Raw genomic sequence first — 24,004 nt, 5'->3', positions numbered from 1 at the left:
CTGGAGAAATTATCTTAATAAAGAAGAAACACTTAATTACATTTCTAGTTGTGAAATTTTATAAAAATATCTACTTTGCTTTTCATTTTTTTTTATTTAATGAGAGTCCACAGTTCAGAAAAAATAATGTATTCAAAAAAACTTTTAAGTGAAAGGCTTCTCTTCAAAAAATGAGATTGTGATTCCTAAAGAAGGTATGTAATCATGAAGACAACAGTTTGCTCTCATTTGCATCAACAGGAGCTTTGTCATCAGAGCTTTAAGCAGTAAAACTACTGCCCTTTTGAGAGCAGAAGGGAGTGTCGGGACTGCAGCTTCATCCCCCATATTACTCCTTTAGACTACTCGGATACTGCTGCAAGAGCCTAGGAATAGTTAAGGTTGATAGACATTTAACCAGTCTTTGTGCAAGCAGGACTAAAGTCAGACTGCAGAGGGGGTGTAGGCTTAGGCAGGTTTCTGTGTAAAAGCGAACTGGATATAAAACTTGCTCAAAAATCAACAGCCAAGGGGGTTTACAGCGGTGCCTGCCTTTGTTAAAATGCAATGTTTATTCTAGCTTAACCAACTGCATTGTTATCAAAAGACTTTAATATTTTCAAACTTAAGTTTTAATCTTTCTCTCCTGTAATGATATGAATTCGCCCTGTCTTTTCTCTGCAGGTAAATACACTATACCAATATAACTTTGCTTGCACTGCCTCAGTGAAATATTTTTAACGTATCGCATGGTTGTTCCTGCTTCGAGACCATGTCTTCCATTTGAAACGCCCAGGGTTTTTTGCACAAGAAGTGCAGTATTCCAAAGTTACCTTCTAACACAGAATTCCTAAGGGATGTTTTAACGTGTCAACTGCCAAAGTAACATACCTATACTTCGAACTACAGCCAGCCTTGCTGAATCAGTACTAGCCACAGATTTGTAGCCATTTATTCTATTTGTTAAATTAACAAATCAGAAGTGTCTGCAAAAGGCTTTCTCCTGGCTGTGGATAGCGCTTGCAATACAAAGATGTTTACGGAAAATCCTGCTCAGTGGCAAATCCTGATTAGGAAACGTTATCATTTTTTTGCATAATAGGTGAGATAGACATGCCTAACATATGGTTGCTATAAAATACCTTAGATGAGTCAGATCTTAGCTGGCAGCTGTAAGCAGGGTTGTTCTGACTTCTTAGATAATACTACCAATTATGATCTTTTTTGTTACTTAACTACTGTGCTGTTAAATTATATGAACCTGATTTGTAGACACTCCCATTTGAGTAGAACAAAAAGGCAGGATTTATGATGTAAATCCTGATCTGTGTGTTTGCACCTTATTAAAGCGGTATCCAAAGTCCTTCAAACTCTCTGTAATGATGACTAATTCTAACCAAATCGTAGGACTCTCCAGGAAGCTGCTGCTGTCCCACTATGTGTTCAATTCGGTTACATGCCCCATGAAATTTAAGAGGCTAAAAAGTGCCAGCCATGGCATTGATTTGATGTGGCTCGCAATGATGCAGGTACCAATCAGTAGCCCCACTGGCTTTGTTCTCTGATCTTTGCATGCAGCTCCTGCAGGTAATCACAGCGTGCAAACATGTACTAAAGACTTTGCTTTTAAAGTATAGGCTACCAAAGCACTCTGGGGACTGACTTCTAAGGGGGGAGTTTTCATAGCGGCGAGATGCGACTGCCTTACGATCACCAGTGTGTCCACTAAAGTCTGTTCTTGGAGCAGGCACTCATTAGGGAGCTGTTGTCTTGGGGTAACTGCAGGATAGCACAGTAAAACCAACAAACAGGTGCCCATCTGAAGTGTTACAGGGGCCATGCTTACTGCATTATTCTGACTGACAAGCCTTCCTAAGGCTAGGACTTCAGTCTGCACATTCAACTATGGTGGGAAAGTCAGTGGGAAAATAAACCTGGCTCACAGATCTCAGAAACAATGGTCAGAAAGTTGGTGGCCTTTGTTCCTGGCCTTTCCAGCCCTGCCACTACTGTTAATGCTGCCCCAAATATGATGCTGTACTGAGGAGACTATTTTGAGGAGGATGCCCAAAAGGTATCTCACAATATTGCCCATTCTCTGGGGCAAGAACAGTTTAAAAAGGCTTGTGCTTGTTTCTCACCTTTCTTCTTGCTAATTATTACTCTTTTTGGCTAGTCTTGTCTATTTTTTCAGAACTCCAGCTTGCCTGGCTCTACAGCTGCAAGCAACCAATGGGGAATGACTAACATCTATCACACATGTCCAGATCAGCCACTGAGGCAACGTATGCTTTCACTTGCTCTTTGAAACCAGAGTGCTCAAATGAGAGCTACTTGAAGACACAGGTTTCCAGCTCTCTCCCCCTGCCTCACCAAATCCTGTGTAGCACCACAAATGCCACAGTTCACGTTCTCCAGCATCTTTCGGGCTCCCAAAGCACTGTCTGCAGTCTGTGCAGAGAAGTGGTTCTAAGAGGAAGAGTCACAAAAAGAAAGCTCACAAGAGGAAAAGTCTCTAGCAATATTACTTTTTGTCTTTGCTAATGGAAGGCACACCCACTTCCTCTGACTCTAATCAGAGGATGACTGGCTGTCAGGTGATGGAGATATGCAGTTGAGAAACAGAGGTCTTTATAGGTGCCTAGCCCTGCCTTGTATACCATCTGCCGCTTATGGAAACTTAAGACTTGCCATAGAGAGGCTGATTCTGTGTTTTCAATATTTAATGCTCATTGGAAATGACAGTTCAGCATTACCTGCTACCCCAGTGAGATCAAGCTAAACCCCACCCACAGTACTGGATGTTCGTAAGCAATTGCAGAAATAAACAGTAAGTATGGAAAGCTTAGAGGCAAACTGCAGAACTAGTGTATAACCTCCTGGACATACCTTCAACACACTGGCATTATTTTTTTTTCTAAAGACTGCCACTCACTTTAATTCCTTTGGTTTTAACCCTTACAGGTTAAGAAAAAATTCTGCATGAAGTAGTAGCCATCAAAATAACCGAACAATAGGATGACATTGCTTAGAAACTTCCTACTTTGCAGGGGCAGGTCCCCATTCAATTTTGTGCCACGCTTTGTTACTAAATAAATTACTCCAGGGAGAGCCAGTATACTATGGTCAAAGTTCTCAGCTGACTTTTCTGCTTTCTTTCTGCCACCAGGGAACAGGGACAGAGGCGTTAACACCATCCACTTCATATGCTCCACTAAGGTATGATTTGGAGAACCTAAATTTAAGAGCATCAGTTCTCTCTGAAGTAAATGGAGACAGGCAGGTACCTAAGCTTGGATGCCTAAATTTAGAAGGTGTGAATACTGCTTTCCCCTTCTTTCTTCCTTTTTCTTCTCTCTGATGTGTTAGTCCTTTTCTTTCCAGCAGTTAAAGGTGAGCTGAGACAATGTCCAGCTGAGCTGCTCATCCCCTCTTGCATTTTGTAGAGTCCAGATTCTCTCAAACTAGGGAGAGAAGGGTAGGTCATGCAGGTTCAACAACAAGATTCACGGGACTGTTATTTCAGCCCCCAAAACCACAACAGATGCCTCACTTTTAAACTACTCACTGAGACTGAACAGTGAAAATAGAGGTGAATCTTCTGTGTGTTGTGTGGACACAGCCTTTGAGGCCCCAGATGTATCTCATGCATGCACTATACTCTTTGTTGTTCCCTGCATTGCGCTCTAAAGACAGGGCAGATGTAACTTTCCAGTCCTGGGTTTAGACAGCAGCACAGCCACGTCAGTTATGCTGCTCTAGATTTCCTAAGGCACTTTTCTGTGTTGATAGTCTTCAATGAAATAAATCAAGCTCTCTTCTGCTTGTTTTAATGTAGAATTTTACATTACCATATACAAGCATAACATGATTTTCAAACTTTACAAAGATGCAGGGTAATACTTTTGAATACCTGATAATTTACAGGTTACATTATGACTTGGCCACTTTCCTGAAATAGTGACTATCAAAGCAAACCACTCTGAATCCCCTTCTTCCCTCCAAAACCCAAGAAAAATCAGCAAGCTTGGTCAACGGGCACAAAGAATCAAACGGCAGCAGTGAAGGGCTCTGCGCTAGGAAATTCACTATTACAGAGTCCGGTACTTACACTGACAGTATTTAAAGGACTGTGAAGTGAACTTTGGTGTGAAAATAGACACAAAAGCTTTTCCTCCATCCTCTTTGGCCAGCACAAAGACTGCTTTGTCTAACTTTGAACAATTTTACTTTCTCTGTATATGTGGTTTTATTAACACTGTTCTCTTCCCAAGATTACTTCATTACTTCTATAGAAAACTCATTAAGAAATCCGTATCTGCACTATGCAGGTATGTGTCACACATTCCTCCTTTCATGCTGAGAAGTTGCAACAGCATGTAGGAGGCTTTGCTTTAAGATTTAAACTGAAGTGTTCTTTACTGTATGCGTTATATACATCAGGAAAAAAAATATCACCATACAAGTCTCGTTTCCCCCTGCCATTAAAAGAAACACATCATACCATATTTGCCCTGCTGCAGGTCCACTGCCGGATAGGCTTGGATGCTTTACACGGTCACGGCAGTGGACTTCTATGACTTTATGATCCTTATGATCTAAGCAGCTGATGGCTTTACGAAGCTCATGCCCCCTGCCATAGAGCTGTTCAGAAAGAGGCTTACCTACCCTAAGCCTCAGATCCATAATGTCCCTACACACCTGCAGCTCACAAGTTAAGTCACTAAAATTTAGCGTATCTGAGATAAGGCTCAAACCTACCACTGAAGCGAGTGTCAGCTGTTCTCATCTGCTCAACTAACATAGGAAGGAAAAACAGTAAGCACAGCAGCAAGGCCACAAGGAAACAATCTGCCTGCAAACATAACCAAAATGAGAAGGGGGAAGGAAAAAAAAAAAAAAAAGGTGAGCTGAGAAAGAGTAAAGCCTGTTAAAGGACAGATAGTTGTGGCAGAATTTAGCTTTAAGCTCATAAATGAGGTCTAGATTTGAACATTTCTAAGCGGTTAAGCTGTTACAAAACATGCTCATAAGAAAACTACATAGATGAACTTAATTTTTGGTGCTTGAGTTGTGCTCTTTGTACAACCATTTAAGGCTGATACTATGAAAGATCCTTTTGAGATGAGTCTACAGCCTTTCTCCTACTCAAAAGTAATGGGTATAAGTATACCTTCTGCATTTACTTACACATGTTTTACGTCTAAGGGAGATGAAATCATTAAAGGTAAGTGAAGAATATCCCTTCAGGGCATTTCCAGTATATTACAGAAGTCCTTCTTCTGGACTGGTAAAAAAGGTTATGGAAGCAGGAAGGTTATTCTCTTCTCTTAGGGCAAGGAAAAGCGTGAGTGAGCTTACTACACAGCAGCCAAGGAGGAGATGCAAAAATCCTGGAAGGTTACTTTTATCAACTGTGAAGGCAGACAGTAAAAGCAGCTACAGTGAACCCTGATAAAGAGGTCTTTGGGCCTGTGACCTAGTCACTCTTATTACAAGATCACACATTTCCTACACAGTAAGTGCTGAAGACCAAGCCTAAAAATAACTAACAAAAAAAAAAATCACACCATTAAACTGACAGGAAGTGTAAAAACTTTCCAAATGAGAGCCATCGAATCTGATGAAACACAGTCGTATTCCTGGTATGATGTACATTTGTAATCCCTTCTAGGTGTATTCAGTATAGCAGCATTGTCATGGGGTAGTTGTAATCTTTATGCCCCAAGGTAAATGTACATGGAACAGAACAATGGCTTGCTCAGAATCTACGGTGAAGTACTAGCTAAAAATAGAAATATATTTGACTTCCAAAATCAGAAGCAGACAGATATAAATTAAAGGTTTAAGTTTTGCTCAGAGTATCATAGCTATTACTCAGTCTTATCTTTTGGTGAGTTCTTGTCCCTTCTTTGCATATGTATCAAGTAAAAAGTTTTCCATCATGGTACAAAACCAATGTACCGTCTATCCAGATTACATCATGCCTTCTTATGAATTTGACATCAGACACACTCTGATCACGATGGGTATTTTTTTCCTATTGCATACTTAGAAAAATGCATAGCTTTAACTTTGCATTAAAGGTTTTCCTCACCCTAAATTGTTGCTTTTACAAGTTATACTGAACATAGCTTCCCATTACAAGGTAAGTTAGGAGAAGTCAAGCATCACCTAAGTAAACTCTACTGCACAATGAAGCTTCCAGGGAAAAGCTGCATGGGCTTCTGCGTGTCAGGGGAAATCAACATATTTATCCTGATTAGGATAAAGAAGGAACTACACAGCAATAAACTAATTAAGTGCAGAGTTCCCTTTTGGTGTCCAATTACAGAAACAAACCAAAGGAATAAACTCTGCTTTTTAAATGGAGTTGCTATGTAGCAGTCCTGGTTAAGTCTTGCTTCAGCCTTAACTAGTGCTGGTGTTTGCTGCAGACTGAAGCACTGTCAGTTACAACTTTCTTCCCAAGTCTCTCAAAGGACAGTGTCCTATGAACTGAGAACTATGCAATAAACCGTGTTATGGAATCATTAAGAATTACTAGTGGATTAGTTTCAAATTGCATTTTATAATCAGTGACAGAAGCAAGTCTAAACACGCTTGGTCTAAACAACACAACTCTTTCAAATGAAATGACTGCTGAAAGCCAAAAATTAAGTTTTTAGTTATTAAAATATATTTTAAAGTCCAAATTAGTAACAATTACAGGCTGTTTAAAAATAACTTTTACACAAGTTCAAAGACCACCCCTTTTCTTAGAAGTAGCAAGATAAACAGGCTACAGATAAGACATTTTTACGTACTGTTGTCATCATTCTTAAAGATTACTGCTCCATGCATTGAGTCAACTGGAAAAATGTCAGCAGCAGTGTTCTGAACACTCCAGGCTAACATGCTTTTTTTCCCCTCTCTTTCCCCAATTCCTGTAGTCAAATTTTGGCTGAAAATTTCAAAAGCAAGAAAAAAACCAAACTAATCCAAATTCCTTTCTACTGCGTTTAAATAAACAGTTTTCAGATGATCCACATTTTAACTAGTCTTCATGCATACCTTGAACAACTGCTGTTATAGTCAGCTTCTCCACAAGACTTCAAAATTCTTATTCATAGGAAGGAAATGAAAAAGCAGAAGCGCAAGAAGTACAATCAATACTAAATTTCATTTTTCATTTTAAAAAAAGTTCCAACAATTGAAGGTGTTCTTTTGTTCTCTGTGCCACTACTTCAGATAGTAGGAGATGTTAAGATGATCACCTTATTCTGTGGGGAACAAAGGAGTGAGATCAGTAATGTTAATGCATTAATTACTTACTTAAATACTATAATGCTACATTCATCAAATCAGTTGAATATGATCAGCATAAATAAGGTATTTGCTCTTAAGTTTTTCAGCCCACCCAGAATGCAAAATGTAATCTCAGTATTATGCAAAAAATACATAGCTTTTAGCTCAATTTCATATCACACTGAACATAATTTCATTTTAATAATAAAAAAAAACTCCCTGAGACTTAGCCATTGTAGCCACACAGAATTTTTTTTATAAATTGTAGAAGAACTTGAGTAAAAATTCCTCCCAAAATTGCAGTAAACCAACTATATGTAAACCAACTATACATAAACCAACTATATATTCTCAACAGATGAAAGTGATAAGTAAGCAGCTGGCATTTACTGTAAGTGACAAAATGATGACACTCATTTCCATACCATACATATTTCTTCACTTTAAAATGTACTTTACACATTTTCTACTCTGGCTGATACGATCTGTAGTTACTGTGCAAACTTACAAAATGCTAAAAATTAAAACCGTTGTTGACTGGCTTAGTTTTATGACATGCAAAATAGCTTAAAATTGACTGACCATTCAAGTAGGCAGTCCTTTCTAAATATTCTTGTTAAACTTTCCAGATCTTCGTTTTTGAAATGAAGTTCTTCCAGCAACGTAGTCAGGAACTGTGTGTACATTGGGCTTGTCTGAGTATTCTTGAAAAGTGGAGTATTTTGTGACAATCTGGCAAAAAAAAAAAAAAACCCAACAACCCATATTTGATACAGAAAAGGGACTTTTCAGCATCAGATGTAAAAAAAAGCAAAGGTTGTGAGTTCGAACAACTGTATTGAAGAAAAGCAGTTTATAACGTCACACTCGATTCATTACAGTACATAAGATTGTATGTATTACATGCAATACGACCTGTACCAAAATATGAATTTTTAGTAAGATGTAGTGAAACAAACAAAAAAATCGAATTAGAAAAAAATGGGCTAGTAGTTACTTGGACAATTCTCCCCCTGTTCTGTATGCCATAAAACACATCATAGTATGTCAAAATAGCAAACATATTTTGCTCTAAGCCGAGATTTCTCCAAACACATAGAAGCCTCTCATAGAGGCAGTTTGGATTATTATTATTATTACTTGACACACATGGGCACATGAGACATCAATTAAATTCTCAAACCGAGGAGCAATTTGAGTGAATAATCAGAGCAATTTGATTTCTCATCGTTTTGAAAGTCTGTACCTTAAAGCAGTTTAAATTATACTTCTTACACACTGAACTGTTTAAAAAATAGGCTTTAAGAAAGCCCGACAAAACTAGGAAAAAAGCTAATTTATTCTTGAGACGTTTTTATACAGCATACTAAACTTCAGTTTTAAAGCTGATTTTCTGGCAAAGATTTGCTATAGGGAAACTATTTTCTGTTTTGGTAACAAAATTAAGTGCTTAAAGTTTCAAAGTGCCTGCACTCTTAGAGTGCTTCAGAAAAATAAGAGAATCAAAGGGGGACGAGAGAGAGGAAATTATATTTCTGAATTCAGCTCATGAAGTTTAGCTTTAAAATTCAAACAATACTTGGCCTTTCAAAATTTGCTATTTAGCAACAACGTTTTACAGAAAAACTTCCATTTGGGCCTGATTTTCTGAACCGCTGAGTAGATGGAGTTCATCCAGTTTCCACTGATTTTAAAGATTACAGTGAATGGAAGCTGAAAGTAGTTGCCAACTAGGAGAATAAAGTATATACACAAGAACAGACAAGGAAAATAAATAGGGCATTAGTGCACATCCCCAAAGAGAATGTTACTCGTCATCTGAAATCATGGAAACTGCAAGGCACACATTACTGTATACTGCATTTAGTTCCAGAATCAACAAGACCACCAACGGAAGGCATAGTCTTCAAAACCAAACCAAAACCCAACAAAAAAACCCTAAACATGCATAGTGCTGTTGCTAAAACGCATCCCTCAGATGGAAGGAGTTATCACCATGCAGATCATCTACATATACAGTATCTGTATGGAGATGAGGTGAAATGTTGAGCTGTCAGTTTTCACTTTTGCTTTAATTTTATCCAAATCTACTTTTATCCTAAAGTCCTTTCTTTTTTCATACTTCTATTGCAAAATATTGCAAAGGTAGTAATAGCTGAATCTACTTCCTAAGCACAAATATTTACAAAAAATTGTTTAATGAACAAAATAAAGTATTAAAGCTTATGCTGAACGTTGGTAACTTCAACACCAAACGTTACTGACAAGATCACTTAACAAGAACTCATATCCCAGCAACAGTTACTTCGTCTCAAATACTGTATTTAGATAAATAGGGCCATTGACACCATATAGGAAAGAGTTATTTTAGAATACGTTTGTGAAATGATGTACTTTTAATAAGGAACTCAAGGTAGTCTACAGCTTCCTAAAAACTTCCCAGCTCAGAAAGCCTTAAGTGAGTAACAACTGAGATCAATCTCCCTGTAGTCATTGGTATTCAGACCGTCTCCACTTGAAGAAAGCTGCATACAAAAGAAGATTCTTTTCAGTTAAGGAAAAATAGTGATAGAACACAAACAAAGGATCTTGTAAGACATAGTAAATAGAGTCCCTTAATACAAAAATAAATTTAAAAAATTTGATTAATAAACAGACTTTTAATGAGTTGAATGATTTTCCATTTCTTTTTGGATTCCACTTAAGTACATATATTTAGCTAAATATTTCAACTATCCAACACTGACGTTTGGCGAGAAGGACTTAAGAGATGCTCAAAGTAAGGACACGGTGTGGAAAGAAACAGACTTGCGCACAAACTCTGCTACATAAACCCTCCCCCAAAAGAGAAGTATTCACAGTTGGATTTTTGATTTTTGGACTGAGGCCACTAGGTTTTGTTATGTATGTCATGACAGACAGGACTGAGTTGTTTCTTCCCTGGCGAGAAGTATAGCAGTAACTATTTGAACTGGTCAAAGAGAGTGCCTCTGCCCCGGGTTGACAATCGGGAGGCTGATTTTTGCATTATGACGCTTTATCAGCAGGGGAGCAGAGGAAGCGCTGATGGAGGATCAGAGCGACCATTTCAGAGCGTTAGTCTGGAGACAAGGATAGTGGGAGAAAAGCCTGGAGAGGCGTTATCACTAGGCTTCAATTCGCCCTCCTCACGATTAAGTAGGTTATATATGAAAAGAGACTGGTGGCATAAACACTCATAACTTCGTGAGTGCTGGTGCCAGGCGGCTGTAACATTGCAAAACATTCTCTTGGCAATATTGTAGATTTACATGCATTTTTAGCTGAATTTTCTTCCTCCTGCCTTAGGCTTAAGAGGATGTTAATAAGGACATTACTTTTCAAAACGAGCAGAAAACTTGTGCAGTTTTAAGTAATATTCTAAAACTAAAATCTTTATACCATAAAGCTCACATGCTAAGCAGTCTACTTTTGTTTTATATATATATATATATATATTTTTTTTTTTTTTTTTTTTTTGGAACTGCAGTCTGTGCTATTACATAGTTTCACAAATTACAAACGTGTCGTAATGATCAGACCCTGTTTCAGACACTCTGTTTAAAGAGTAGCTATTGTAGCCCACACCTGAGAAAGAAAAAGGTATTGCTACTGTCAGAGAAACTGCCAGGCATTAAATATTGAGAAACAAAGTTAAAAAAAGAAAAGACATTTTAGCTGTGGATCAGGTTTTTTTCCTTACCTGAACTTTGTTTAAAAACTAATTAAGCTACTAATTATTTGATAAGCAGGAGACTAAATCAAAAAGTAATTTCAGAGAGGCATGTCTAAGTTTCTAGCAATTAGTTAAAAACTGCATCTAGATGGGACAACACGTTCAACATTCATGAATATACGTACAAACACTTTAATCTTGGAAAACTGTGTCGTTTTGGCATTTAAATGATGCTTTAACTTGTCATTTGAAAAGCAGTTATTGTCGAGTACTTTCCTACTTTTAAGTGGCTGTTGGAACAGAAGCAGAAGCTTTTCTCTGCAGAAGGAGCAAGCACAAGTTGCTAGTTTGCACTGAGTGGCAAGTTCCATGCTCTTAAGTAACACTGGTCCAATGTATATTTGAGGTACTGCACAACAGTGTTGAGGGCTGTGCTCTCATCCTTGCATGAAATGCTAACAACTGAATTAAACCATAATTGTATGCAAATAAGCCAGAACAGTATTTGGAATCAATATCTTCAAGTCACTGAAAGCTGCAACGACCCCAGCTCTGAAGAAACCATCATGACTAATTCAATTTAATGATATACAGCATTTCAGTTCAAGGATCGTGGAATTGCCTCGAAACTCTGCAGCATCTTCAAAAGACACAGAATATAAACAGGAAATAGGGTACTTGGGACCACAATAAAAACAACTGGCTACTGCAACAATGAAAAGAAAAATATAAATTCTGCTTTTCTGTTACTTCTTTCACATGTTGCAGCATTAATGTGGAACAAACTTTTGTGAATAAAGCCAAATAAATATAAGAAAAGCTAAAGGATTAAGTGATTTTAAAACAATCACCTACAGAAGCACCCAAACGTAAGTGTTACTGTCCAAAGTTATACACCCATGCTTCAAAGGCTTGCCTTCAGCACACCCGTTAAAAGGAAACGTTCATGCTCAGCTCATGGAAAAGTAGTACAGTATATATCAGACTTCATGAAACAGTGTCGTTTCCTGCACACCCACTTACACCATATGGTAAACAGGTCTTTGTAAAGTTTAAAAAGTGTTAAAAATGTCAAACTATATCTGATTGATAAAATTCATATTTGCTGGCTATTCCACATATGTTACATGTTCAAGGAAAAAAAAAGTGAAATTCATGTGAAGACCAAGCTATTATTATAAAGCTATTAAATGACATCTGGCTATCGCAAAATGTTTACATAGTTCAACTCAAGACCCAAACTTTCTATGAATTAGTCGCCTTACAAAAACATTTGCCAAGTATATTTAGGAGTTTAACTTAAATTAAAATCTTTTTATAAGTCAGTCACATTATACGGAGTAAATTTCATTAATTGAGATGGTAGTGTGCGCAACTCGTTCTTAGATCTATGCATACCTTAACCAAGACAGCTGAATACATTCAGAAAAGATGATGGTGGAGTAATACTTTTGTGTAGTTAAAAGCACTAATTGGCATTTCCTATCCAAAGGTGTGACTATCCTTTCTAACAAAACTCTAATTCTACAGTACCATCCTCCCCTCAGATACTGGACCTCAGGAAAACATTTCTGGACTTTTTCTTCAAGATGAATTCTGTGATCCCCTTTGAAAAAAGTTGAATTTTCAAAGCCACCACTGTGATATCAGCTAGTTACAGCTCTCTGAAATAGATGTCTGAAAACAGGGGTAAGAACACAACCACCTAAGAGTTGGGCTCCTTTCCATTCCCCAAAATTGGTCACTTAAAATTACAGGAAAAGCATTGAGAATTTGAGTGCACATAAATTTACGCAATATCACGCAAAGCGTTTGTATGCTCATGAAGAAAATCCATGTGCTTATTCTCAAAAGAATAATAATAAGCTCCTCCTAGAAAAGGTAAGTATTGCCAGTCTTCCTAACGTTTTCTAATGCCAGAAGCTTAAAAAAACCAAAAGCCACTGATCATGGCAGAATCCATGGATCTGAACACAATTATTTCCGTCCCTTACCTTGTTCGGCACGCTTGGAACTCGAACAAGAACAGAATTATAAAGCAGAATGACGGAACAAGCAAGCACTACTTGTCCTTCCATAGAAAGCTTTGGAAAAGAGGATATAAACATTTTTGCCAGTTATAGGCATTTGAGCACTGTGAATAAGCCTCTTAACATAATCATCACAACTTACAAGTTTTTTTCTTTTGAATTCTCTCAGTTTCTTTCTGCCTTTTGTTTTAGGCACTTAATTTTTTAAGATCATCATAACCAGGAAGACTGATAACTGTTCTTCTGTCAGAATGACAGACCTGCACTAATGATCACGCACGTTTCTTGAATGCTCATTTCAGAACACGGAAACGAAGCAAGAGCTGGCAGCAACTATAGGCAGCACTTTCTTTTTTTTCCCCTCCCCAACATAAACACAGACACAGGCTGCCGCATATGTGCTACAGGGACGGTGCCAACAAGCCTCTGATCGAGGTGGCATTAAGAGACTCTTGCTAAGGGTCCTCACTGGCAAGGAAGTCCAATGGATTTTTTTGCTGTCTTTGGACAGTCACAAATTGAACTATGGCTATGAGCAATCTAGTCCTCTCATCCCACAAGCGTTTTAGTGCACGTTAGCAGACCTTCAGCTATGTACACATAACAAAGAGTAAAAGCGCTTATAAGCATCTAACATCAGTTTGGGTGATTTAACATAGCTATTAAAGGTTCTGAGAAATCAGTCATTCCAGCAATGTGCCGTTAGCACTACGCTAAAGCGTATTTGCTCCCTTGCTATGACATAAAGTCATGCCACATTGTTAACAAGGGCTGATTTAAGAGAAACAATGCTAAAAACCATGAAGAAACATAACCGTGCAGGAGACACTCTGTGGAGTGCTATTGATCATCACCTGTCAACTACTACGATAAAGCACTAAACAGAACCCTACCTGAATAGAAAAACCCTTTATACTAAAAGTCTTCCAGGGTATTGCCCATATTCAGGCACAACTGAAAAATATTTTAAAGGAAACTCTACATTGAAGTGTGTTGGTGGGATTTGGCAAGGACTGGTTAGTGGTGATCCAGTGCTCTTTTTCTCTGTGTGATGAAATGGCTCTGAAAGCAGAGCAGCTTATCAAAGTCTAAGTCTTTAATTCAAAAGCAGGGAATACCACCATCATCCGGGTCACAGATAATGGAAATTAATTTGGTAAGTCTGTCAAATTTCCATTCAAAACTCACACTTGCAAGATTATAATGAGTCAATTCTGGATTTGGAAAAACAAAGTCATGAATGTAGGACAGCCCATCTTTATGAATAATTAATTGGTACTTAGAAGAATTAAGTTACAAGGCCATAAAACCACCAGATTTCCAGCTTTCTTCCCTCCATGTGTTTTTTGTAAACATTTGGGACAGCATTACCTAAGTATCAACTGCTTTTGAGATTTACAAGGAGCATTAACATACTCTTCCTCCCAGCTCTGTACCTACCATTTTGAGTTGAAATCATGAGGGAAATCATCTCTGATTGCTTCTACAAGGTGTAAAGGATTGGAACGGTAGGGCATGGATCAAAACAAGCCACATGCAGCAACGTCAGCTGGCAAGTGGTAGGAGAGGGATTGTTTTTCAAACTGACCCTGTGGAAGATGGGTGAAAAGGCGCTCCACTGAGGAGCCCATAACGAGCCCGTCTGCACCAGACGGGTGGCCAGCCAAGCTGAGCATATTGTACCACTTCTTGGACCAAAGGCAGGTTATAGGACAGTACCAAAGAGGATGCCATTACTTAGACAGGAGCCCCTAAAGTTGTTTCAGTAATACAAGGTACTTCAATTTCATCAACAGCCCAAGACTCCTTCAGCAGCTGTCTACAGTAAATTTCCTACTCCTTGCACTGCAAGTAGAAGAGAGAGCATAAAACCTCATCCACAGATTTAAATACACTTTTGAGCAGATTTATAAAAACTATATGTCAGTATGGTACTGCAGGTCATTCTCAGTAACAGTTCATTTCATTTAGTGTTAAAAATCCTCAAGGAATGCATAAAGCCATGTTAAACGAATGAATGGGGACAACAATGCCATTATAATGTGTTCTACTGCATCAACACACTAGGACTGGGGTGTTTTGGTTTGGGTTTGGTTCCCCCCCCCCCCCCCCAAATACTTCAAATATATTTGCACTACTCTTATGTTACAGATTTGATGGGCTTAGCAATGCAATAAAAATGTTACTAATCAGAAATGCCGTTGTTTTAATATAGCAGTTTTATAGAATATAGTCTTAGATTCTGTTTTAATTATGTTTCTATGAAGGAAGTCTCCAATACAACTGATTAAACAAAAATAATTGTTTTAAGACAAATGGCTAGACTGAGTCAATACAACAAGTGTTACAGATTAGCAATAAAACTCATTGACATAGACGTGCATTGCAGTCCGTAGACCATCTGCCTGTACATATAACTGGAGTGTCGCCAATGTATCAATCACTTAATAACAGTGCTTCAGTTGATGGGGTCTGAAACACTTTCCGTGTTTATCCATTTCATGAACCCCTACTGAAAGGTGCTCAGACGTTTTGACAGAATAAGTCAAAGCATCACTGTAATTCTCAGTGTTTGATATAGTGACTGCTTGCTTAATTTGAGGCAGAGTCCCTCACTTACCAGTATATCACTGGATACAGTACACTTGTCTAGGGACAGCGATTCTGGTAGTAAAGTATCTTAGATCACAGCAGGGATTTCCACAGACCTTAAAGCATAATGCATCCATCAGGCACAAGTTAGTATCGGACCAAAAGCTGATCTGAAGCACAACATGAGTGTACTTGTACGTTAAAGATGCAACACCAGGGAGCTTAAAAAAATTATAGCCTTTGGTATAATTAAGCGGTTACATAATCATACTGTTTTAACATACATTCAGAAATACAGAAAACATTACAGCCTCAACTTATGTAATTTAGTTGTTACAGTTTCAGGCAAAAAAACCCACTTGTTTCTTATAACTTTAGTTTGAGCATGATTTAAAAAGCTCAACATGAAAAAAAAACCCCAAACTTAAAAGCAAAAGACTGTCTCTAGAGTGAACATTTTCCATTAGAACACATTAATATTTGACAGACAGTCTTGAACTGGAAGCGTCTAACTTACAAACAAGATGCAGAAGTATTTAAATATATCTCTGGAATTAAGTCTTCTTTTAAATTAGATGATACTAGTGCTGGAAAAAAAAGTAATTATCATCAGTGTTATTTGCAACTCTGAAATTAAAGCAACCTCTGATTTGGGGCCCTTTGTTACCATATCCTCTCGGTCAAAGAGGGAAGTCAGCATACAGGGGCAGTTTTCTTTCATCTCCCCAAATTTATTCCTATATTCTATTTTCTCAATGAAACATAAAACACACTAAAGCCCACAGTGTTGAATGATAACTGACAGAAATAAACAGGCAATTTTCTTACTGAGGAAAAAAAAGCTACTTCTGGTCTAGTTTTAAATGTAGCCTGAAGATCCTATTCTTGTCATAAAGACAAGAATTTTGTAGCTGAAGTGCAACTTATGTTTTATTTATTATTTAACTTCCTTTGATTATTGTGTACTGACTTGTCCACAGAATCCAGCACAGACACTTTAATCCTCTGATGGCAACAGAAACTAAATTATTCATAGTTTAAAATTTTTGTCCACTACATTTAAATCAATGCTACAAACACCGATTCAGAATCGACGACCCGAGTTCCTACATAATCCAAATATACGGCAAAACTTAAGGTTCATTCAAAAGTTAACAAAGTTAATTGTTTCCACTACATTCATTTTTTCCTATGCAGCTTCTACGAGTCTGTTCAAGAAAAATGGTTTCTTTGATACATGTTTATGTATATACTCACACAAAATATGTATTTTTCTTCTTTTAAAGTTTACTTTCCACACACCCTTTTCATATAGTTGGTGTTCAGACATAAGTCAACTTCCATTCCCTTTTAATGGGGCCAAAATTTCACGTGTGGTGCAGCTGGATGGATACGACTAACAGTAAAAGGAAAGCAGACCTACAATAACAAAGGTTTATCTAACCATTGGATAGAAGTGCTTACTAATGACTGAAAAAGAGACAAAGGATTTGCCTTTTTTTTTTTTTTTATCTTTCTTTCTTTCTTACAGCTACCTTATCAGGTACAGAAACTGTTTATTTCAGACGGATTTAATAAAATGCAAATGTTCTGGATCTTTGTATTTTTTTCTTTTAACCTAACGAACAAACTATTTGCATGACTAGCAGGATGTATTGTTTATGCCACTTTTTTCCTCTCCCCTGAAAGTTAAGGATCGCTCCATCAGCTGCCAGCTGTTATTTATAACAGCCAGCTGTATAACTTCAAAGATCCTGCAATGAAAAGATTTTATAGTAATGTTGCACTGATACAACAAGATATAGAAAAGGAAAAAACTCAATAAATTCAGACTATCCTCAAAATATTAACTTCTGTGAGATAGATCACCTTTGACTTCCAATGAAGGACAAGTAAAACATTTTCTTATATATATAAAAAACTATTTACATCATTAGGTCAGTAATTAATTTTACAGGCAAAGTAAAAGTCAGGCAAAGGAACACCCAAAATAAGTCTGTAAATACATTATGTGTTCAAAGAAACTATGGTGAGACATTTCATCAAATGGTGTAACAATTTAGTATAACCATTTAGTGCTATTTGTGTCAGTTCTGTACATTGTATACTTGAAGACAACATGCCTTACAATGTACACTGTATATACAAATAACTGAAAACATTAAATTAAAAAATCCTCAAAAATTAGATAAACATCTGAAACTCTCATTTCATGTAACTCATACTATTTTCCCACAACGTAATTATATAACACAATTCTTCTCAGACAGTAACTAGAAAATGGTATTTCTCATATTCCAGTTCCCATATTTCAGTTCCCTGTGAGCGACCAGTAGCCATAAACATGATAGCAACAATTTCTAGCCAGCTGAGAGAAAAATTTACGAGTCTACTGCTTTCTACTGCTTTTACGATTATTTTAACCTTTGCAATGCAAGCACCAACACTGTTTCTTCTCACTCCTATAACATTTCTTCTGAGCAAGTTTCCTGGTGGTGCATATGCACACATAAAATAAAGCCGCTTCCCTCGGCAATTGTCCAGGAAAGGAACCACACATTTCAGAACATTCAGCAGGTGGCAAATGACGTCCCATTCTCTGCAAGCATTTGCTAGCATTATGCTGATCCTGTAATACTAAGCAGTCGGCTTCATTAAGTACTCGGGGACCACTGTTTTTAACCCAGGCTTAGCCTGTCTAACGAGAAAGAAGACGGCCAACACTCCGGAAATACTTTGATGTTACAATGTCAGTGACAAAAGTTCAGGGACCCGTGACTCCTTTAAAGCTACAGTAATAATATGTAATGGTCCTATTTGCCTCCTGTTACAGTGATATTTAGGAACTCTATTTTCAAATACTTATTTGTTTTAAAATTATTACCAAGACTGCCATCAACACACATACCATACAGGTCTGGCAAAAAACAATTACTTGGACAATCTTATGCAAAACAGAGTTTCCAGATTTCTTTTACAGTGGATTAGAAAAACCTCTAGCCAGACAAGACGACTAAGGAAGCACCAAAACCAGCTCAACAGCATCTATGGTTTCTTATCCAGAGTACTCTTCATACAAAATTTAGCTGGATCAGAGACTGTGTTTCACCATTTTGTATTAATAGATATAACTGCAGGATGATTTTTTAAAAAACAAATGGAGTATGGTACCCACCTCTACACTACCATATTCCAAGTTATTACTACAACATTAGTTCACAGACATGAAGCATCAGAACTTCTATAATACTGTGTGCCATTTAAAGCACTTCTTAGATTCATAAAGGAATTTGTTCCAAAAGGTTTCAATTTAGCTTACTTATCTGCATAAAGCCAAGGCAAAAAACAGTTCACAATATAAACCCAGAAGAAATCACTATCAGCTGTTTCTCTCTAACAAATCTAAGTTTCTTAGGTACACATTTCAAGGACAGGACTTGTTTAAAGAGCGTCATTTATCTGAAGTCTGTTTCCTGCTAACCAGCTGACAGATCAAAGGTAATTCTCAGTCCTACCATTTGTTCCCATTTTTCCCTCTTTTTCAACTTAGTCAAAATTTTAAATTTAATACATTTAAAATTTATTTAAAAATTGATCCTTTCATCCTTTTCAGTCTTCTATTCCTTACTTTTTATGTTCCACAAAGTTTTCCTGTGACATCTCTCAAATACTGGAATCCATGCCATTGAAGTCTTTGGGTTACTTAGCTACATGAAATTAAGCACAGGTATAAGTCTCTGTAAGATTAAAGAATGCTAAGATGTAAGCTTTTGAGAGCCTGAACCTTTTAAGTACTTTGTAAAATATACACTGTTGTATAAATTATTGTGCACATACAGTGGGACAATTTAATATCTAAAAGATGCCTTTATATACAAACCTGGTACATTTTACAAATTAAACATTGGTTCATATACATCCATTTTTTCAATTGCTGGACTTTTTTGCTGCCGCATACTGGTAATTTATTTCATTATCTCAGTGATATGCAAAAAACATTTCAATAAAGATTAAACAAAATATACTGTCTTACAGTTAAAACAGCTACAATGCAATACGCTTAGGTAAATAATTTGTCAATACTTGACTTTATAAAATGTACTCACCTGTACTCAGTTACTATGGAAACAATGATCATAAAATTGATCATAGTTTAGTTTCACAACTTTCTAACATTGTAACTTGATTATCTGCCTTCCAGTCCAATATACAGATCAAACACCTGGAATAATGCAGCTGAGTAAAGAGACATGCTAGGAATAGACTTGCTTCCACTGTGTCCAAATTTTTTTTCTTCAGAAGTTAAACATAAGGACCTCAATATTTTTCTACTTGCTTTTCCCAGTTCGAAAACAAATGCCAGTGCAGTGTTAGACGTCTCAAAACGAGATTCTTAAAAATCTCCAAAAGTTAAGGATTCTTAAGCACCTTTTCCCAGACATGCCAGCTCACAGGAGGTTTAAAAAAAAACCCAACAAAACCAAACAACCCAAAAAACTGAGCAAACCCCAAAGCCTTTTCCTGTTTATTTCCGCATCTATTACTGACTTGATGATCTCCAGTAAATCACTTTTCTGCTCTTAATCTCAATTTTACCACCTCTATAACAGAACACCACTATTAACACTGATTTGTGAAAGTACACTGACCTAAACATATACCTAAAAAGAGCAGAATATGTGATGAGGTTTGAAACAAATATGAAGAGCCACATGAATCTCAACTATGCTTTATCCTTTTAAAAAACCGAATACCTCCATCTCAGAAATACTGAGTTTTATGATGAATGAGTTAGATCTATTCAGTGTCATCTGAAAATGTTCAGATAGGTAGAGAGATGGATAGAGAGGGCAGAAGAGAGAGCGCGATATATGCATTTCTGTGGAACATAGGGTATAAGCATGGTATACATCGAAATGAAATTAAACATACTGAGATCTCAAGCCTCTAAACAATCAAGCATCTGTACGGTTTTTGCACCGATACTGGTTTTGTACCTAATAGTATGTAATTATACGTACACACTTTGCAGTTTCTGGACTAAACTCCCATATACTGGTTAGCTATGTTTGCTAGCAGCCAAGTAAAGCACACTTCTACTTTTGGGAAGGAACGGGAAGAGAACAGGTACTGCTATAGACATGATTTTTCTAGTTTTTTTGTATTATGCCATACAAAATTTTATGAATATTTAGTTATTTTATGTTTATTTATACAACATTCTGGTCAACTGATGGTTGCTGGTTTATCCCAAGTATTTATTTTAACTATACACTTCGCGTCAAAAGAGCCACCTGCACCCTGATGCTAAATCCGCTAGCTTGGATTGTCTGTAAATTCTGAGAGCTTCATCATAGCCCATCACCTAGAGGTACGCTCTACACATCATCTTGTCAGTGACATGTATTTCCTTCCTTCCTTCCCCAAAGAGGCTGTATTTTCTGTTTTCATAAATATGAAAGGAACACATTTCAGAAAATACTGTACATTTTTTGCCTTCACTGTTAACATCCCACAGCAGGATCAGAACTTAATTGCCAGACTGGGTGAGACCACTGGGTGTCAAAATGTTTTTATAGCTCAAGAAGTAATAAACTAACGAGAAGAAGTACAAACTTCCTTTGCAGTCGATTCCTACAGTATTGGGAAATGAAAACAAGTCTCCCGTTCATCAGTGTACTGCCCACTGTCAATTTTCACATAAAAAATAATTTGCCTCCTTTCTGAATGAATTAGTTGTAATCTACTCCTCTCCTCTCCAAAATTTTCATGCGTCTGAGTGATTTTTCAGTTTATCCCTGGTCACTGTAGGATATTATAGGAACACCAACATTCTCCAACGTAACGTTATCGATATGAAAGCTAATAAAATGCACGTCTCTCTATTTCCCCCTAACTGTCATAGATCTTTGACACATGGGGCTTTAAGTAGGTCTGTGGACCACTGTTCTGATCCAAGGAAATTATAACTTAGCTCAATTATTCAACTTGATTTTGTTTTGTAAGACATAATTCATTCATAAAGCAAGATTTTTAAGATCTTCATCATTTTTAATCACTTTCAGGATTCTTCCTCCTTAAAAACCATTATACACTTTGTAGCAAAAATACTGTCTGCCATGTCAGGTCTGACGCTTTCAACAGCAATATGACAAAGGAAACTAGAATCTCCGGAATGAAGTATTGCCTTTCTAGACAGCCTGTTTTACTGTCTAGCATTATAAGGTTTTACATTCTGTAATCTGCACCAAGCACCGTAAGGAGAGGCATGATTAGATCTTCAAAAGATACTGCTCTTTCAGGGATTTTCTACAATCAAAGTTCTTCTGTTATAGTGGTTCCAGAGGATTTAAGGAATACAATACTTCTACTTTGGCCACAATTTATTTCAGTGCTGAAGAAGAACACGACACAGCACTTAGCCTCGTAGAGGTACCATTATGACTCTCTGCATAGAACCAAACAAGTTAATCCAGAACCCACGCTAAAAATTCTGCTGGTATGAAATACCTGGGGATCACATGCTAGGAAGCCATAGTAACCTTTCCAATGATGCGTACCTCTACTTTTTTTTTTTTTTTTTTTTTTCTCTCAGTTCAGAAACAGCAAGCTAAATCAACACTGATTTTCATCTTACGATGAAGTTTCCTGTAAGTAAGTCAGAAACACTGCCTATGTGTCATGTACCCATTAATGTAGGCTGTTCTTTAGAAAGTTTACTAAGATAAAGTTAAAAGTCTGAAAATAAAAGATGCAAGTGTCTGTAAAAGTAATGTTTTTCTTTTAACAGATGGGTAATGTTTCATGATAAAAAAATGTTTGCATTGAATGTATTAAGATTAATTATTAATAAGGAAGCAAGTATATTTTCATAGGGCTACAGCTTCAGGATTCAGTTGCAAAATTAACAGTTCAGTTTGCTCAGTGGATGAAGTTAAAATACATTTAGTTTAAAACTAAGTTTAGGGCAGCTGTTAACAGTGTGGATTACTCAAGTCTTACATGCAGCATTAGTTCAGAACTGTCTATATTACCCTCTAACTGTACAATTTACTCTGCGCTATGACATGACTTCCAATAACCAAAGCTGTATGCAGCAATTATGGAAGGAGGAAAAACACGACATTGCAAAAGACACCTTCTAAATGTACACCTTTTCAAGAAATATAAATTTAAAACAGTTCTCTCTCTAACAGGGCTGGGCAATTTTTCCATCTGCTTGATCAGCACATAGTTGTGGCATAGAGTTCAATAGGACATGAACTCCACTGACCGAGTTAGCTCCCCAAAGAGTCAACATGATAAAGCAGTCTTCCGAAAATCTAGCATGCTATCTTTCAGAGGGCTGAAACAGAAGTTGCAACAAAAATCTCCTGTTTACTCACACAAAAGGCAAAAATGAAGTGGCGGAGGAAAGTACTTTCCCTACTACCATATTCTTAATTCACATTTGCAATATGAAGCTCCCAAAGGCGACTAAAGCAGAAGATCCAAAATTATGCTCAACATAAAAGTATTTCTAGATTCTAACAAAAAGATTAGTCAGAACACCACCATGAAGGACAATTTGTAACTGATGATGCACTTTGCACACCAGCTCTGCACAGTTGGGCATGACTTCAATCTGAATGCCCACACATACAGCTGCTGGGAACACGTAGATTTTTATCTCTTGGAGGGATTTCCAAGACACTTGGCAGAAAGCCGTGACCCTGCTCTTCCCTTGCATTGGGCAGCACAACTGGCAGGTGCAGAGGAGCCAGCTTTCTGAGCCAACCCCCCTAACTCCACGCAACAGAGGTCCAGGAGACAGTGCACGCTAAGGCTCCATTCCTGCTGATGAGGTCAAGGACCAGAACTGTAACAGGGAACTAATTATCCTGGACTCACCTCAGAGAGTTTGTGCTGGGCATGCATGAAAGTTACACAGCACATCCAAATCTCCCATTCAGAAGGCTATCCACGAGAAATACTAGAATGGAGAAAGACTGCAGCTGTGTGTGCTGCAATGAAATCCACAGGGTCACTTTCCTGCGTAACAGCACTACAGCAACACCGTGGGGGTTTTTTTGTATAAGGAGAAACACCTTCTTTGAAACTGCTAAGGTTTCTTCTTCTATTTTCTCCCTTAGAAATGATGAAGATATTTAATTAATTTTAAAGTTGGCACTGATTAATGTCCCAATTAACAACACTGCACATCCCTCAAAATACTGTTCTATATCTGTTTCCTAAGTAATACTGGAACATGCTAGGAGGAAGTAAAGTAATACTCATCTCCTCCACAATATGCCAAATAAGCAGATTTGAATTTGCTTAGAAAGTGCTGATAAATAAGAACTGCTTAACAGAAAACCTATTTGAGTTCACAGTTACCAAATGACAATCTCAAATTATTAAGAGAGAAAAAGGGAAGAACATA

The 24,004-nt window shown here is 37.3% G+C and overlaps 1 protein-coding gene across 2 annotated transcripts in view; it reads right to left on the bottom strand.

The window, feature by feature from the left end:
- Positions 1-699: 699 nt before the first annotated feature.
- RPAP2 (RNA polymerase II associated protein 2) overlaps positions 700-24,004 on the bottom strand; it is a 48,173-nt gene continuing 24,868 nt past the window's right edge. Inside the window, exons 12-14 of one of the 2 annotated variants that reach the window (XR_014228352.1) lie at positions 7,849-7,998; positions 7,033-7,241; positions 700-3,443 (exon numbers count right to left, since the gene is read on the bottom strand). Coding sequence is in view for 1 of the 2 variants with exons in the window: in XM_082313755.1 (XP_082169881.1) it covers position 7,241; positions 7,849-7,998 (151 nt within the window). In the remaining variant the exon portion in view is untranslated. Of the gene's footprint in view, positions 3,444-6,038; positions 7,242-7,848; positions 7,999-24,004 lie in introns of those variants that run through there. The other variant, XM_082313755.1, reaches the window with a different exon arrangement.

The sequence above is a fragment of the Platalea leucorodia genome (genome assembly GCF_965183815.1).
Source record: "Platalea leucorodia genome assembly, chromosome: 5".
NCBI classification, from domain to species: Eukaryota; Metazoa; Chordata; class Aves; order Pelecaniformes; family Threskiornithidae; genus Platalea; species Platalea leucorodia.
The sequence above is the reverse complement of the archived record's forward strand: the minus strand, read 5'-3'. Positions and strand labels throughout refer to the sequence as shown.